The sequence below is a fragment of the Polypterus senegalus genome, chromosome 15 (assembly GCF_016835505.1).
Source record: "Polypterus senegalus isolate Bchr_013 chromosome 15, ASM1683550v1, whole genome shotgun sequence".
Lineage (NCBI taxonomy): Eukaryota > Metazoa > Chordata > Cladistia > Polypteriformes > Polypteridae > Polypterus > Polypterus senegalus.
In genome coordinates, this window is record NC_053168.1 from 127,506,083 (window position 1) to 127,523,777 (window position 17,695).

The window sequence follows — 17,695 nt, forward strand, 5'->3', positions numbered from 1 at the left end:
GACTTGCCTTAGTGACATATGGAGGTAACCCCACTGAGACATTGAGAACGCCACAACGAGTGGATCACTACACATCATCAGGGCATTAAGTGAGGTGTCTTGATGGAACCCTAACTCTTTTTCGTTGTCTCCTTGTTTATTAAAATTACTCACCACCTATTCCTAATAACATCTGCATTTCTTGAACTGAGTGGGTTCTTTTGAAAAGAGTAATAAATTTGAGGAAGGAGGAGGAGGACAAAGGAGAAGCAGGAAAAAGAAGAAGCAAGAAGACATGAGAAGACCCACGCCATGAGATACAGCAATGTAACCCTAAAGCCGATGTCACATTACATGACTTCTTGTTGTTGGGTATGTAAGACTTGTCAACCACGGTTGCTGATTACATCAGTTTATACAGAATGCCCCCCGGAAAAAGTGGCCTGCTTCCACCAAGAGTGCAAAGAGGGCACATGAACATGCTGAAATGGGCACAGAGATGTATTGACGCACAAGGAGATCACTTTCAGCACCTTTGGTAAATGTGAGTACCAAAATTTGATCGATTTTCTCTTCAATACGTAATGCAGTCGTCTTGGTGGAGGTGGGCCACTGTGTACAACCAAATATCCCTAGGATATATATAGGATATGACAGCATGACACGTTTCTAGCACCCCTTTATCTGACAGCCAATACTGTACTGCCTGCTGGAGCTGGTACCGTATGAAGGGTTAACAGGTACCCAGAGTTCAACTGCAGCCTTGGCCCTGGCCCTCTTTTTCCATTCTGTTGGGGTAAGTAAAAGACGAGACATCAGACAGACGGGTTTCTGCTCTGGTCCTCCCTTCACGTCACAGCACTAAGTGCATTGCACTTGTGGATGAACATTCATTGGTTGTCATCTGTCAAGCACACAGAGTCCGCCCCTACAACTAAACTTGTTTGATTATGTCAGGGTGAGTCGTGGACTTGTTGGAGTGAGTTACTCGATATGGCAGTCAACTCTGAAGGTCGACCGTGTAGTGTGCCACCGACTACCCCCGACTTGCTAAGGTTATAGAAATGAAGGCTACAACTGAAAATAGCTGGAAAAGTCGTCTAACGTGACAGGGCCTTTACGTAACCCTTTTGCATTAAATTCAATGATTAAAATATTATCAAGATATCCATATAAGTATGAACAAGCAAATCCCAACAAAGGCTCATCAGGAGGAAAGTGTTCATCTAACTAAAAAAAAATCGGGAGTGGTCTCCCCTCGACTTTCTCGTATACTCAGACATGTGGATGGATATTTAAGGAGAAAAAACACAAGACAATGGTTATATCCATCCATCCATTATCCGACCCGCTATATCCGAACTACAGGGACACAGGGGTCTGCTGAAGCCAATCCCAGCCAACACAGGGCGCAAGGCTGGAAACAAACCCTGGGCAGGGCGCCAGCCCAACAATGGTTTTATTTTTATATTATTTACATTAAAGAACCATCAACAACGAATCAAATCAAATTAATAATATATTGAACAATTATTATGAAAGTAAAGTTGAATAAATAGGACTGCATGAGTAAAAGGTTCTCTCAAAAGTTGATAGAAATCTACGCTTTGTACCAAATACTTGCATGCAAAATTTAGTTGAGCTAAGTGAAAGCGAACTCAAGTTATCGTCTTTACACACAAACACACATAGGCAAAACTCCAAAAGTTGTATTTTTGGATTTTCAAAAACGTTGAGATTCATCAAAATCTCGAAATGGAATTTTTGGATGATTTCATTACGTTCCCTACAGTTCGTATAAGAGAAAGTGTGGGAGACCTGAAACGGCTGAGATTCATCAAAATCCCGATATCAAATTTTTGAACAGTTTCAATACTTTCCCTATACTTCGTTTAAGAGAAAATAAGAAGAAGAGTCACTTGTGTGATTGTGCACGATTGAGTAGTTTTAACACTGAAGACTTTAGTAGCATGACGGGGGGAAAAATGGCTCTGCAAGCTGTAAAACCAAGGAAATTATTACAAATATATCCTAAATCAATCCTGTAAATGTATGACTTTGTAAAATCAAGCCTGGCAAATATTGGAGGAAGAAGCTTCTACAAATTCGAGCTTCATAATGTAACATGTCAGCGGAGAATAAAATGACTAAATTTGACTTTGTTATACATAATTATGAGGGAAAGAATCAATGCTGAGTGATAGGAAGGATTATAGTCGTCATGGAAACAAGGTTCTGTTTATGGATATCTCTGAGGCTCAGGTGTCTTCTGCCATCAGGGTAAGTTGTACCAACAAGCTTTGTTCTGCTTACCCAAATTACATTTTGAATTACGCAGATTGTTTTACTAATTTAGATTTTCTGAAAAAATTTACCAATGAGAAGAGCATTATCTGGGATTGATTATTCAGTAGAATTAGAGAATTGGCCAAAGTCCTGCAAAGGCGTGCTTGAGCTGGAGCTCGTTTCTACAGGTTAGGGTCAGGAGAGGTCATTTACAATTGTATGAACCTCACATTGTTCATCAGTGACCCAATCCAATTCATGGAGTACACTTCAGATATTTACTACCAGTCACTCAGTCCGGTAGTGAAACCTGGACCTTAAAACAGGTAGAAGAAAGGGGAACTCCTAGCAGTGGCCCCTAAGGAAGAGTCTCAATGTGCATCTACTGGAGAAGGTCAAGCACAAAGACATCAGGACGTATCTAAACTAGAGAGACACAGTAGTGCACTTGGGAGATCTAAGGCTGCATCAGCAGCTCGGCCATGTGCTCAGAACGGACATTAATAGGATTGCAGACATCTTACTTTATGGCCGTGCTGAAGGAGTTAACAGGAGAAGAATGTCCGAGACAAACGTGGTTCTAGTCAGCACTGGTAAGATACAAAGGGATAAGCCTCCAGGCTGTTTTAGGGGGTTTTCATGTGACAGAGCTCAATGGTGCTCACTTTCAGTTCATACGAGAGCCTACGTCAATCGCATATAGATACAGCAAAGAAGAAGTGAGATTTACTGCCATGTCCAACTCTAGCCAGTCGACTACATTGAATTTTGGGGTTTGAAGTGAATTATACACCTTAACTCGATCAATGTGACCATTCCAATTTAAGCCATTAATTAGCAACGTTTATTGCATATGCATCAAAAGCGTACACCCACCGTACATCAGTGCTTGATGTGGGGCCATTACTCAAGGCACTTCTGTGCTTTGCTCTTTGGAGTACCGGGAGCTTTTCCTGCATACTTGGCAGTGTTTGAAGTCAACCGGTACCAACCACAAAGTAAAAAAAAAAATAAAAATAAAATCTTTTCAGTTCTTCCACTAGTCAAAACTTTACCCATGACAGTACAACAAACCCTAAAACTCTCCTACGTTTTTCTAGTACATGGTTTAACCACTTTTGTATAATGGGCGTCACGCATGTGCCCATGGGAGACAGACTGAGGCCTCTGGTGATGGTAATTACCCTCCAAACCAGAAGGTGGCGCTGATGCTTTATGCCTTTCCTCTGCCTCCAACTGCAGAAGCAAAGATTGACATCCTTACTTCCTCTGGTGTCACTTCTGTCATCCACCCTCCTGGACCCACCTCTTCCTGCCTGGGCCACATAGGCCCAGATACCCACTGTCTTGAACCAGCCCCTTTTTGACTCCCACCTGTAAAGACAGACTGACATTTTCTTTGACTTTTTGATTATTTTCATTTCATCCAGTTACACAGGTTCACCACTCTGTCCCAAACCACATCAATCGGTTTGTGTTTTTGTTACACTAGCTACATTACTTGTTGAAGATGGGCAATAGGATGTATTTTACAATATTTTATACTTGATGTCTTGTGCCTTCCATGTGCTTTAGGTTTTGTCCTACGCCTTTCTTCAGTATCCTCATGTGACTCAGCCTCTCTTTCCTGCTGCTTCCTCTCTCGATCTCTTTCCCATTAAACCTTCTTCTCTGACTCCTATCATTCTGAGGCACTTTGCTCAGCTCCGGTCTGGCTTTTTGACTACTAGTCATGGTAGATAGGCCCCTATTACCCGGTGTGAAAACATAATTCCAATTTCTGTGAATACCTTCCAGGGTTTGATGGCAACTCTAAGAGTTCCTCCTTAGCCTTTCCTCAGTACCCTCATGTGTGGCAACCTGCCTTACCAAGCGCTTCCTGCCTCGATCGCATTTGACTGTGCAACTACAGCGAAAATGATCAATCTTACCTAAGCCAAATGAGGAAGTGGACACACACACACACACTGGGTGGAGGTGATGGTTGACCACATCGTCCATGAAAAATAAAAATCAACGATTGGCTCCAAACATTTGCAGAAATTTCCTGCCAAACAGCAGCCATAACAGTGGATGGAGGGGCAGAGCAGCTGAGGACTAACACAGTGACAGGGAATTGGCCAAGTTATCTCTTACAGAGGCGAATTGATGAGTGAAGGTGGCGAGTCCATAATATTTAATTTGTAGGAATATGTCCTGTAACAGGGCTCAGAACACAGGCCGCAGGCCCGGGCTACTTTTATTAGTAATGAGCCAGCAAGCTCACTGAAATGTCATTTGTCTCCTTCGTAAAAATAGTGATGAAAACTATGCCATTGAGCAACCAATTAAAGAATGGAGTTTATTATATATACTGATGAGGGGATTACATTTCGTATTGAGCAGCACGGGTACCCTGTGGCTGAGAAGAGGCCGTCTAATCAGCTCATCGCACACAAAGTTCCCTTGGATTCTCACTCTTCGCTCTTTTAGGGAGCTCACTATCCTTAAAAACGGGCCGCCCACTGTTGAAATGCCAACTCATACCGTGGGTCACTGTCCGCCCAGGTTAAGGCAACTTGTCTGCAACATTTTTTTTCTGCAGCATTTTGCTTGCTTGCAGTATAGAAAGGGCTAACAAGCCGTGATGGAACAGAACTAAGTGTGATTGTTTCTTCTTTTTATTGGTGCCACAGTAAAGTGGTAGAGCAGCCAAATTATTTGTAATCTATGACTAAGTCATCGGTGAAACACACAGATATCATACATCGGGGATGTTCTGAAATGACGATGTGAACTTTTAGGATTCCTAGTGTTAGACCCCAGCATTACCTGAGCCGTAAAAATAGTGCGGACAGCGTTAGTCCCAAGTGCTCCACGCGCACTTTCTCCATCTTACCTGAAGACATGCCTAGTAATAATGGCACCTCGTAACAAACGTTTTCCAGGAGCCCAAGTGTTGTTTCATTCGTGTTATTCAAACGAAAAGCTGACACAAGTATCCCTCATGCAAACTTCACATGCCAGTTAGTTGAACAAATCCCTGCCACACATCCACCGTCAACCGGGCACAACGGTGATCGATCGATCGATCCACTGCGTCTTATTAGTCGACATTTCAGTTTATAGCAGCAACTGAGGAGAAGCAGAATCCAACTCGCTCATGTGCAGTGCAGTCCGGAAAGAAAATGTGCAAGGAATCCGTGACGCTGGATTGTGGAATTCACCACACTTTGAGATTCCGCACACAAGAGACACCTTTTGACATCAGATACGGTATTTGCATCATTATTATGCTTTTTACCCTTCTGACTGCGTACTTTGGGTGTTTTGCACATTTTACAGTAGAAAGACAAGAATTTTTAAGCCACTTTTTATAATTTTTTCGAGAACAAATGTAACGGTAAACAGGTTAATACATCACCCAGCCTTTATACGCACAGATATTAGCATTTTATTGTGTAGCTACAAGTGCCTAATCAGTACATCCATATGATATCAGAAACCCACAACACAAAGTTATTATTGGTCCATCATATCATATGTCTGCTGTCCATTAAATCTGCCCTGATCGAGTAATCCAATCAAAATGCATTCACACCTTGTCACGCACGTGCGATTTGGAGGCAACTAAAGGACCTGAATAATGGTAATTCCACGCAGGACCAGGGGACGGCGAGGTGCACTGACTTTTTTTTTTTTATTAATCCCTTGCAGACCATCCACAGGGAAATCCCGCACGGTTCTGGCCCCTCCAATGACATCACTTCCGGTTTCCGACCCCCTGATGACGTCACTTCTGGCTTAACTTGCCATCCGATGATGTCACTTCCAGCCCCTCTGATGATGTCCCTTTTGGTTCCGCCCCTCTTCCTGTCTCGACAAATAAAGCTGCTCTCTTTAACATCCTGCCTCAGTTCTGTTTTGGACTCGAACCCGTAAACAACTCCTAAGATTCTACCCATTTGCAAACAGGGAATATTATATGGGTGGCTGCCCCAAACCTTTCCTGATGTCTTTAGCTCGTTCTTGTGACCACCTGCTATTTCAAGTGCTGTCCAGTCGTGACTGGATCACAACGTTAGCACCGAGTGTAAACCTAAAATCTGTGTACACCACCTTCAAAGGACGACGTAGAAGAATTTGTAATTGAACCAATTTTCTCAGTCATGGAAAATATAATCACCCTGCACCAGAGTCTTTCAAAATAATTAATCCCCCAACAAAAAAAAATATTAACAAAAAATCCAAACAAAAATGCATTATGAAGTATTCCGTAAGGGTAGGCAAACTTTTCATCCAAACCTTTGGTGTGCATATTATAAAAAAAAAAAAAGAATCCAAATTCTAAGATCGTGATGAGCACTCTGAACAGTTTTTATTCGCCTTCTCCAGACAGCAGATGGGACGTCACGTTTCTGAATTCGGCGCTGACCGTGCGAAACACCAAATAGAACAACCCTGAAGTGAGCAAAAGAGTCCCACAGCCAGTGTCCAGAGATTCATTCTGAGCAGAGATACACTGTAGGCCTTGAACCAAAGTAGCCGCTGAATGATTTTTAACGTGCGATTTGCTTGTTGCACGTTAACAAACAGCATTGCATGGGTTCGACAAAAGAAGAATATTTACCTTGATACTGGGCACTGAATCCTCTGTACCGATGGTTGCTATCTGTTACAAAATGCAGCCTCAGCCAATTTTTGCTGCTGACGATGGGAGAAGGAGTGTTCATTCCCGATAACCTGGAGCAGAAAAAAGAAAACAATACATATGAGTGAAACGCTCTTATAATAATGCTCATTTTCAGCTGACTGTAGGGGGCACTAAAGAAATAAGCCGTGTTGTTTTCTGTCCTGTGACTTGTACAGTATCAATATATTGAGAGTGTCAAAAGTGTCCTGTTCAGCCCAGGGACCCATCATTTAATGACCTGATGATGTACAGTTTAAGGCTTTTTCTTTCCTAATTTCAATCACTGTAATCAATTTAAATCAATTTACTAAGTGTCACAATTCACTCCATCGCCATGTCAGCACCAAGAAAACCTCTACATTCAAGTAGTGTGGGCCGCACAGAACTGATTTTTCAGTCCCACTCCCGCCGTAGTTTCATCCCACTCTCAAAGGCTCAAATTCTATCCCGTTTCCTCCCATTCCCATCCGCTTTCTCCCGTGTTCATCTAAAGTTCCATTCCACTCTGGACCATCTGTGATATCCCGCCACTTGTGCCGTCCTTCCATAGTGGCTACCCAGCTGAGCGAAAGACCGTCCTCCAACCCAGCTGGAACGTCAGTCCACTCATTATTGCCATTACAAACACTTACCATTTTCAAGAATTTTCCCAGATGCTCATCAATGCTCCGACTTCCCTTTCAAAATCAGATGACTAAATTCTACTTGCCAACATAAGTTTTAAATTTTAGTCCCGTTCCGTAAAAGAATCGAGTCAAGTCACGCAGATCCCATTAAGGAATACAGACCTCAAGCTTGGTCTCTTTTCTTTGCAGGAGAGACCTGTTGGTCAACCAGGGAGGTCAAGATGGCCTATGAGGTCTCCAGAAGTAGCAGAAAGGGCTCTATTTTTTGGTCACATGATCCCGAATGATAGAACCAAAGGGCAACCTGGTAGAGGAGGATTTAGTTTTTGTCTGGTGGCAAAACTGAAAGGAACTCCGCTGTCTAAACAGTCTACAATCTGCCAGGGTTGGGCCCAAGGCCATAATGAACATAAAGGACAAAGGAGTTTTTATTTGAAATGAAGTGATGAACGTTAAGACAGAATGTCAGTATACTTGAAAACAGAGCAGTCAATGGGTCAGCGTGTATATTAAGGAGACGCTCGTGAGGTCCCATGCTCATTCTCAGCCACTCAGGTCTGCTGGTGCCACCTCTGTGTGGTTTTAAATCTCCATCCAGACTCTTTTCACGTGGAGCTCCAAGCTGGTGGAGTGAGTTGCCCACCTTCATCAGAACCGTCGACTCCCTCAATATGTCCGAGAGGCGTCTGAGGAACGACAAACTTCTGTCTAATTGTTGATGGCTTTGATAGGTTCTTGTAATCCAGGATGTGTAACTCGCTTGCATTTTGTTTTCCGAGCTCTAACACCGCTGCCTGCTGGGTGGCTGTGCGAAGTGCGTGTGCAAAAAACGGGGGTCTGAATCCTTGTGTCAATAGACATTTAGACACCTGCAGAAATGTCTATAATTCTGCTTTCGCTTTGTCATTATGCAGGGCCGGATTAAGGTGGGTGCTACTGATGCTGCCGCATTAGGCCCGTTCCTGAAATAGGCCCAGATAAAAACAGACGAGAATTTTCCGGAAGCTGAACAGTTTTCCTTGGCTATATTAACCTCAAAATAATTCTTAGAATGAAATTTGGAGTCTGAGTTCTTGGCGCTGTGACGTAACTATAACGTCGTTGTGTTTATTGTTAACCGAAGATTTCAAGTTAATGCTATCGATTTTACGTTAAACAGTTAGCGGCATTTTTTGCAATATCTTGGGGATTCTTGCCACTTTATTATTGTTCGGTGAGTGCCACGTAGTAAATTTTTCATCTTGAAAGTTAGTTGTACAGTAAAAATCGATGGCTATTTAAATGGTTATCCGTAAAGGTAAAACTAAAACCTGGATGTTTAGAATTTTTTAAATCCTCGACAGGATTCTGGTCTATTATGAAATTGAAATCGTGGACAAATTTTTACCCTCAAGAGCCTGAAATGAGTCATTTTGACCCAATGTCTCTGGAAATTCATTTTTTCTTACTCTGTTTCGTAAGAGAATTGTGAAATTCTGCGTATTTCATTGTTAAGTTTTCTGCATTAAGTGCACTTTTCAGACAATGGCTATTGAATGTTGACGCTACATAGTCTGATGTTAATCTCGAGTTGTTACGATACGACGTCGTTATTATTATTCATGTTCAATAAAGGCTGGCTGGTTGCGTCGTAAGCAATTAAGGCTCCTTGGTCGGTCCGAGTGCGCATGAACGGCGAGTGTTGAATGCACAAGCGCCAATGGCGAGAAAAAGTAGACCTTTTTTGCGCTGCAGCATCAGGCCCAATTTTGTCTGAGGTGTTGAGTGTTGCTTAATGTGAAAAAAATAAAATGATTCTATCACAGGGCTGCAGTATTGCAAAATGTAAAAAAATTGAAGGGGTCCGAATACGTTGTTAAGGCGCTGCATATTTGTACTGTGTGTACTGGTAAAGGAAAGTGATATGCAAGATATTCTGAAGCCCCCTTAACCCAATTTATGTTCTCAACATCATGTGTGTGAGGTGGGGACCACCCCTGCAGCCACGCTTGCTCATAGAAGACATCAGACCTGCTGAGGAATGGCACACCAATGAGCCTGCATGAACTATCCATGGAAGTTTTTGAGCCTGACTCATTGGGATGCTTCAAAAAATGGCTCGATGGGATTCTCGGATCAATAAGCCGCTATACTGGAAGACCAACGGGGACTTCGTCGCCCTCTTTGTTTACTTTCAGCCTTTCTGATGTTTTTATGTTCTAGGAAGCGTGTGACAAAAAGTCACAGTTTAAATAGGTTTAGACTTATTGGTATTGTTATTGTAATTTGGTAATTCTTTCCCTTCATCTCACACAAAGACTTACAAATTCAATCTCCCTTAGGTTTGTAGATCTCTCAGCTTAACTGGCTCAATGCGTCTGGTTAAAATGCAAGTGAGAATGCAATTAATAGCCCTGCAGTTTGAAAGAGCGGCAAATCAATGCACGTATGCAGTCCGTCCTCGGCCTGATTAGTGCAGGAGCGGCAAAAGAGACAGCGGAATAATAATCAAGTCCGAATAGACCGAGCCGCACTCGGGTGTCACCAATCACTCAAGACGCAGCATCACACAATACAGCCGGGGCGCCGGGAGACGTGTAATGGAGACACTGGTCACAGCCGAAGACAGACGAGGGAGGCACACACTAGCTGTCTTCTGTTCACCACGTCACAGGGCTTTATTTGTAGCATTTTGATGTATTGCAGGCACTTCCATGGACCATGAGCTTGCATGCGTATACCTCTTTTTGAGAAGAAGAAGAATTCTGCCAACACTTTAGTTCTGGTTCATCGATATTTTTACAAGCAAGGATCATAGAATGTGTTCTTAAGGGTCCCCCAGTGATGGACGGGTGTCCCATAAAGGGCTGGTTCCTGCTTTCTGCACAGTGCTGCTGGGATCGACTTTGACCCTTGCAAACCTGAATTAAATTAACCAGACTTGATAAGAGATGGATGGATGGATAATTCAAGATCTTTCTCAGTTTGGGTACCCTATGTTTTGAACATTAATTCATTCATTTTCTAAAACCAACTTATTGTAGGTTGGACACATGAGTCCCTGGAACCCATTGGTGCAACATGGAGCATAAAACAGGAAGGATGCCAGGCCATCATAGGGCAAACTCCTCCCATACATTGCTAAAGTTGGATTACATGGGCTCAGTAAATGGATGGATGTATTTGAAAAACAGTAGGCGTTTTCCGACCTACGAGTTCCTGTATGATGTAGGCATTGGGCCACTTGGGGTCCCACCACACAGCAGGAATTGTAACCGTTGATGCAAAATATGTGACACACAAAGAAGAGTAATGCTAAGTGAGGTGTGTTCAGGAGTTCACATACCTCTCCAAAACCTCATTGCTTCAAAGAGATCATGACCTCACCTGCTAGATGAATTGCTTCAATGCGGTGCATTGCTTGGTGCACCAGGGAGGCAGTTATGAAGTGCGGCGCTTCGTCTTCAATGATTACTCTCTAAAGTCCAGATGACTAGCAGAATTGTAAGACGACACCCATGCTTGTGTTCGAACCAATCAGTGTGATTCATTGCTCAAGCCCGCCCACAATAGCTCATGTCGGAGGAGCTAAAAAAATTAAAGTTCCGGCAAATACAGATGACCCGACTGGTGGGAATTCTAGGTTTCTTTTGAAACCATCCCTGACTGCTAAAAACACGTTATTGCCATGGAAGAGCACCTCATAATGTATTGAAAACATTGACACAGATCTCTCTCCATCTGCGTGCTGAATTTTCTGTTCTTATTACAGGGTAACGAGGAACATAACTTTGACCACAAGTTAGAAAAGGAAACGCCACAGGGTGCCATGCCATCACACACAAAAGCTTGGCAAATCTTATTTGGAGACCTTTTTAAGGGTACACATAGATACCCAGTGGAGTGGAGAAACATTTATTCAATCACTTTCTACCCCCCAGCCTTTAGAATGGACGAACACAAGGAAGATGAAAACCTGGCATCTCTTGTAACCCTCGGCCAGCTATGCCCCACCTCTGGGGAGGGAGAATGAAACCCTATGTGACCACAGACCAGAGAATGGGACAGAGAGAGGATAGAACTTCTGCAGCGGAGTGACAGATCTTTGACACTAGGGGGCACCAAAACTGCAAAAACTACATTTTTATTTATTTATTTTTTGCTAACACACTAAAACTGGCTCAACTGACAAAATCCCCTTGAGCCTTACTTCAGCTCTCAGAAGATCAACATGTTTGCAATAACAAACACAATCCACTTCTTTTTCCCCACATTTGCCATCCGTCTAAATTCTATTAACAAGAGCTCTCATGTTTCACCCTGTGCCCATGCAGTAAACAGCAGCAATCGAAATGCTTACCTCAGGTCATCACAACCTGCACTCCTTTATCCAGGTGTCAACCCTAATCATCAGAAACATCTCACTCACCCAACAGAACTTGAGAATATAAAAAGGGCCAAAGTATGTCAATGTTTTTTGGAACAATGGACCCAAAACAATGAGAGGGAGAGATTTCATGGAAGACACCCTAAAGAAACGAGACAACGAGGACCAGGGGTGCCAGAGAGTTAATGTCAGATGAACTATGTGCCACATTGGTACCCAATGTATTGTCTCATGGGATGGCAGTGGCAGAGACTGCAAGGCGTGTCGAGCCACCTGAGAATCTCCACACAGACGAGACAACAGGTAAGCTGCCCCACTTTCATATTACACGTCTCCAGTGCCAATGTGAACGTTTACTGTACGCTTTCAGTCGATTCAAGGGTGGGTCCGACACGCAAGCAAATTGTCCGCGTCGTGATGTGTGATGTGGATGAAGTTTTGAGGCCTGACTCTGCCCATAGAAGAGATGGAGGAGATGCCAATTAGTTTACTCCACAGCCCATGCTGGTCTTTGCACTTTTGTATTATTGGAATATTGCGATGTTATGTGTCTTGTATTTTGTCTGCTGCGAGGCTTGGAATACACTGGATGGACAGTGCGTCCCGTAATGTTTGGGACAAAGACACATTTTTACGTTCTCATTTACAAAGCATAGGGAAAGTATTGGAATCGTCCAAAAACTCAACCTCGAGATTTTGATGAATGTCGACGTTTTAGACCTCCCCGAGTCCGATTAACTTTCTAGTAGGGAAAGTATTGGAATCGTCCAAAAACTCAACCTCGAGATTTTGATGAATGTTGACGTTTTAGACCTCCCTGAGTCCGATTAACTTTCTAGTAGGGAAAGTATTGGAATCGTGCAAAAACTCAACCTCAAGATTTTGATGAATGTTGACGTTTTAGACCTCCCTGAGTCCGATTAACTTTCTAGTAGGGAGAGTATTGGAATTGTCCAAAAATTTGACCTCAAGATTTTGATGAACCTTGACATTTTTGTTCTCCCCGATTCCTGTGTATGACATTAATCTGCATCCAGCCCTCCAACTTGCATGGAAAAAACCTGGGGGTTGGTGGCAGAATTGGCACTCCAGCCACCATGAAAAAACCTCCCGCTGTTCCATTCCATCCAAGGTGTGAACCCGTCGCACGGCTGCACTCGGGTCCTACTCTGGGATCTTGAGATGGTTGGTCATGTGGTGGGTACGGCGATGCTCTGTATCAGCACAGGCTCCTAACCTCTCCCTCTGTCTCCGAGTCCGATTAACTTTCTCATAGGGAAAGTATTGGAAACGTCCAAAAAATTCAATTTTGAGATTTTGGTCAATCTTGACGTTTTAGACCTCCTAGAGTCCGAAAATACCATTTATGGAATTATGTCTGTGTGTGTTGTGGTGAGTCGCTGGGGCTGCGACCTGGCCTGGACGCCTGGAAGGACCGGGAGGCGGCATGTACGTCCTCCAGGCCACGAGGGGGCAACTGCCCTGAATCAGAGGAGGACCACGGGAGAAGAGCGAGGAGGCTCAAACCTGTTGGGGCAAGTGGCCACCGCCAGGGGGTGTCCCGAGTCTCAGAGGTCCCGGGAATGATTTACTTCCACCAAACCCGGGAAGATGGAGGAGGATGCCTCCAGAGACGCTTCCGAGTGCTCTCTCGACACTTCCTCAACACCATGAAGTGTCGTTAGAGGGAGCACATCTGGGTGAGAATAAAAGGGCCCACCTTCCTCCCATCTGGGAGCTAGAGTCGGGAGTGGGAGTGGGACAAGGCTCCCGTGGAGAGAGAGAGAAGCCCGGAGGAGTGGTGATTGGTGTGAGGAGCACAGTGTGCTGTGCAGGACTGTGTATAAAGGAGAAAATAAAAACGTGCTTTATATAAAGCTGTGGTGTCTGTCTGGTGGTGTTTGGCCATGTCTCACAGTGTGTAAACACGATCACTTGAGTACGCTTTCACTTTGGTCAACCAAATTTTGCATACAAGTATTCGGTACAAAACGTAGATTTCTATCAACTTTTCGGCTATTTCTTCTAACCGGAAGTCCGATTTATTCAACTTTACTTTTATAGTAAATGTTCAGTATGTTTGGATTTGATTTGACTTGTTGTTGTTGACGATACTTTAATGTACATACTATTAATAAAAATAATCCTTGCCTTGTGGTTTACTCCTCAAACATCTCCATATCTGAGCATACGAGAAAGTCAAGCGGAGACCACTGACAATTTTTTTTTTCCTATCTTGATTTGACAAATGACAAATCAAACCATTCAGTGCACATTGCAGACTTGCATACATTTTGAAATGACAACACTTGTTCTAGGTGATCCCAACCCAATTTAGGGCACCGCAACATTTGGGATGATTGGCGTCACAGGTGTTTGTGATTCCTCAGGTGGGTTTCATGGCTTCATAAGATACCTTGGCTTGTAGTCTGGAGTTGCCATTGTTCGACATTCAGACAGTCTAGATGAGAATCTAAGTTCGCCAGTCCCGTCCACTTCATTCTTCAAAATAACATCAAGTTGAGCTCTGAAGGCCCCTATTGTCCTCCTGTCTACCACACCACTTGGTCATTTATTCCATGTATCTGTGGTTCTCTGTGTGATAGAAAACCAGAGAGAGGAATAGCCTGTCCTTGGTCCAGATTGTTCAAATGTTCTAAAGCAATGCCATCTTCTGAATTTTTGGCAACATGACAGGCTTGAAGTTTATACTTTAGACCCAGAACAGAATATCAACCCACCATTAGGGTAAGCTGACTCACACAAACACGCCAGACGGGTTAAGATTAAGCCTAATCAGCCTAATCTCCGTCACTGTAACCCCTCACAGAGGGAGGAAAGGCCATGCAGACATTGACCCAGCTGGGACCCAAGACTTCTGAAGCTCTAAAGCCAAAATGCCAACCACTCCACCATACACGACCTGACACTGTGTTTATCTGCTCTTCTTAATGCTCTCTCCTTGGGTTTGCATCCTCCATCATTCTTTCAGGATCACCGGTGTTTGCTTGCTGGTTTGATTCTTTTTTGTTATATCTACTGTATTTTTTTTTTTTTTAAAGAAGATAAGTTCATTGTGCGTCACAAAGACAAATCATCCGTCATGCCAACATAAAAAAACAAGATTGATGAAAGCCTCCATAAAACCCTGAAAGTCACTCGATCAAAACAATCTTCTGAAAGTGAGTAATCAGTGTTCTCCACGGGCCACTCTTCGGCGGCAACCTACAATTGCGGAGGATTTGTCATCAATCTTAAGTGGCACGTGTTGCGTTGCTCAAACTCGAAGATCATTCTCAGCCTCAGCCTTTTGGGGGTCAGAGACCTTCTGGGACATTTAGTGTTGCTTGATGTCTTCTTCTTTCAGCTGATCCTGTTAGGGGTCACCACAGTGGATCATCTTCTTCCATCTCTTTCTGTCCTGGTCATTCTGTTCTGTTACACCCATCACTGGCATGTCCTCTCTCACCACATCCATAAACCTTCTCTTAGGCCTTCCTCTTCTCCTCTGCACATGTCCACACCAACGCAATCTGACCCTTCTGACTTTGTCTCTCAACCATTCCCACCTGAGCTGACCCTCTAATGTCCTCATTTCTAATCCTGTGCATCCTTGTCACACCCAATGCAAATCTTAGCCTCTATAACTCTCTAGCTGTCTCCTGCTTTCTAGTCAGTGCCACCATCTCCAGCCCATATAACACAGCTGGTCTCACTACCATCCTGTAGACCTCCTCTTTCGTCTGTCACAGATTACTCTTGACACTCTTCTCCACCCTACCTGCCCTGTCTTCTTTACCCCTCTTCCACACTCCCCGTTACACCCAAGAATTTAAACTCCTCCACCTTCACCAACTCTACTCCCCTCATCTTCACCATTCCACTGACCTTCCCCTCGTTCACACACATGTATTCTGTCTTGGTGGTCCTACTGACCTTCACTCCTCTCCTCTCTAGAGCAGATCTCCACATCTCCAGGGTCTCCTCGACCTCCTCCCTACTCCCACCACAGGTCACAATGTCATCGTCAAACATCACAGTCCACGGAGACTCCTGTCTAATCTCGTTTGTCAACCTGTTAGTGTTGTTTGATGTGGGAGGAAAAAAAATGAATTTGAAGGATTTTAGCAGAAGGTTGCAACATAACGAAATGTGTAAAAAGTGACGGGACTTTTTGTATATGACAGCTTTTTATGTTTCATTTAATGCCAAAGAACTGAAACAAATGTCGAATAATTTGTAGTAATAACTTCTGCACACCAATCGTTTTTCTCGAAATCTCGAAAGTGGCCGATATCCATCTTTAGATTTTTTTTTCCCCTCACAGCCCTGACTAGTGTGGATCGATCAATTCCCTGAGCCCATTTCCTACCATTTTATTATTACCTGGAGGCCATGAAAGCTTCATTAAACTAAGTCCTTAAACCCGTCTCATTAAAATACGTTTACCAGCGCCGAGATGGAAATTTACTCAAGCAGCCGTTCAAAGGCAATTTCCGATTCATGAAATTGCTACAATCTGAAAACAGCACACATTTAGTTAAGTATGTAAAATATTTTTACAGATGATAAATGAATCCCTTTAAAGTGTTTAAACATTCATTTTTATTTGTCTTTCATCGTTTCCTGTTTTTTTTTGTTATTTTTTTTTAATCTTTACATCAAACCGACTGAATAAAGGCAGGCAGCACCACACGAGCAAATGAGGGGTCCATAGCAGGTGCTTTCCTCCAGGTTGGGTTCTTGAGATAATTAGGCAGTTGGCATCCCCTCCTCGACAAAAAGGCCAGGCTGCTCATTATATTGGTAACTGCGGCTCGAGGAGAGTTCTCGGCGAGTCTGCGAGAGGGTTGATCGTCGGGTCACTTTTGACACGAGCAGCGGCAGTGCGGACGGCTCAGCTAGCTAATATGTCACGAGGAACAGCCGCTAACAGCAGGGAAGTGAGAGGGAGAGACAACCTCTGCTTGCCTTTTTGACCACAAAGTTTTGGTCGTTTTACATCCGCTGTGTGTGTGTGTGTCAAATGTCTCACAATTAATTGTAAGAACTCCACTGAAAGTCTGACCAGGATAAGAATTTATCCTACCCTAGAGAGGAGAAGTGGTTAGGAGGCATCCTACACACACTCTTAGTGAGGAGCAGGAGGTCACATCTGAGGATGAATGACGTTAGGATTTTAGAGCAACCTGAGCTGCATGATGATGATGATTTGTAGTATTCTGATACCATGGCAAGGCTTCACCACAAAGATAAGAAGAAGATTCAAAACAGCAGCAGAAGAAAAAGAAGCCGATGCAGAACAAGCTGATGCAGAAAAAGAAGTAAAACCAAAGAAGGGAAGATATTGTGCTAAACTGCCTGTAATTGTTGCCACCTTCCAAGAACATCAAGAATCACCCTGGAGTAAGCGCAGAGCTAGAAAGGCCAGGGCACACACATTGAATGAGAGTAAAGCCGGATGATGGGCACTTTTACTTAACAATACACCGACCAGCCACATTGTGTAAGTTTCCCCACGAGCTGTCAAAACAGCTCTAATCCATCAAGGCTTGGACTCCATAGGACCTCTGAAGGTTGTCCCTTGGTATTTAGCAGCAGATCCTTTAAGTCAGGGATCTCAAACTCCGGTCCTCGAGGGTCACAGTGGTGGCTGTAAGTTTTCATTCTAATGCTTTTCTTAATCAGTGAACTGTTTTTGCTGCTAATTAACTCGTTTTCCATTCATTTTAATTGCCTTTTTTTTTTTTTTTTAAAGATTTTTTT

General features: G+C 43.4%; 1 protein-coding gene across 1 annotated transcript in view; it reads right to left on the reverse strand.

Annotated features, from left to right (window-relative positions):
- Window positions 1-17,695, reverse strand: part of csmd3b (CUB and Sushi multiple domains 3b) — a 1,150,768-nt gene that overhangs the window by 519,540 nt on the left and 613,533 nt on the right. Inside the window, 1 exon segment of the mRNA XM_039737543.1 lies at window positions 6,875-6,987. Coding sequence (XP_039593477.1) covers window positions 6,875-6,987 — 113 coding nt within the window.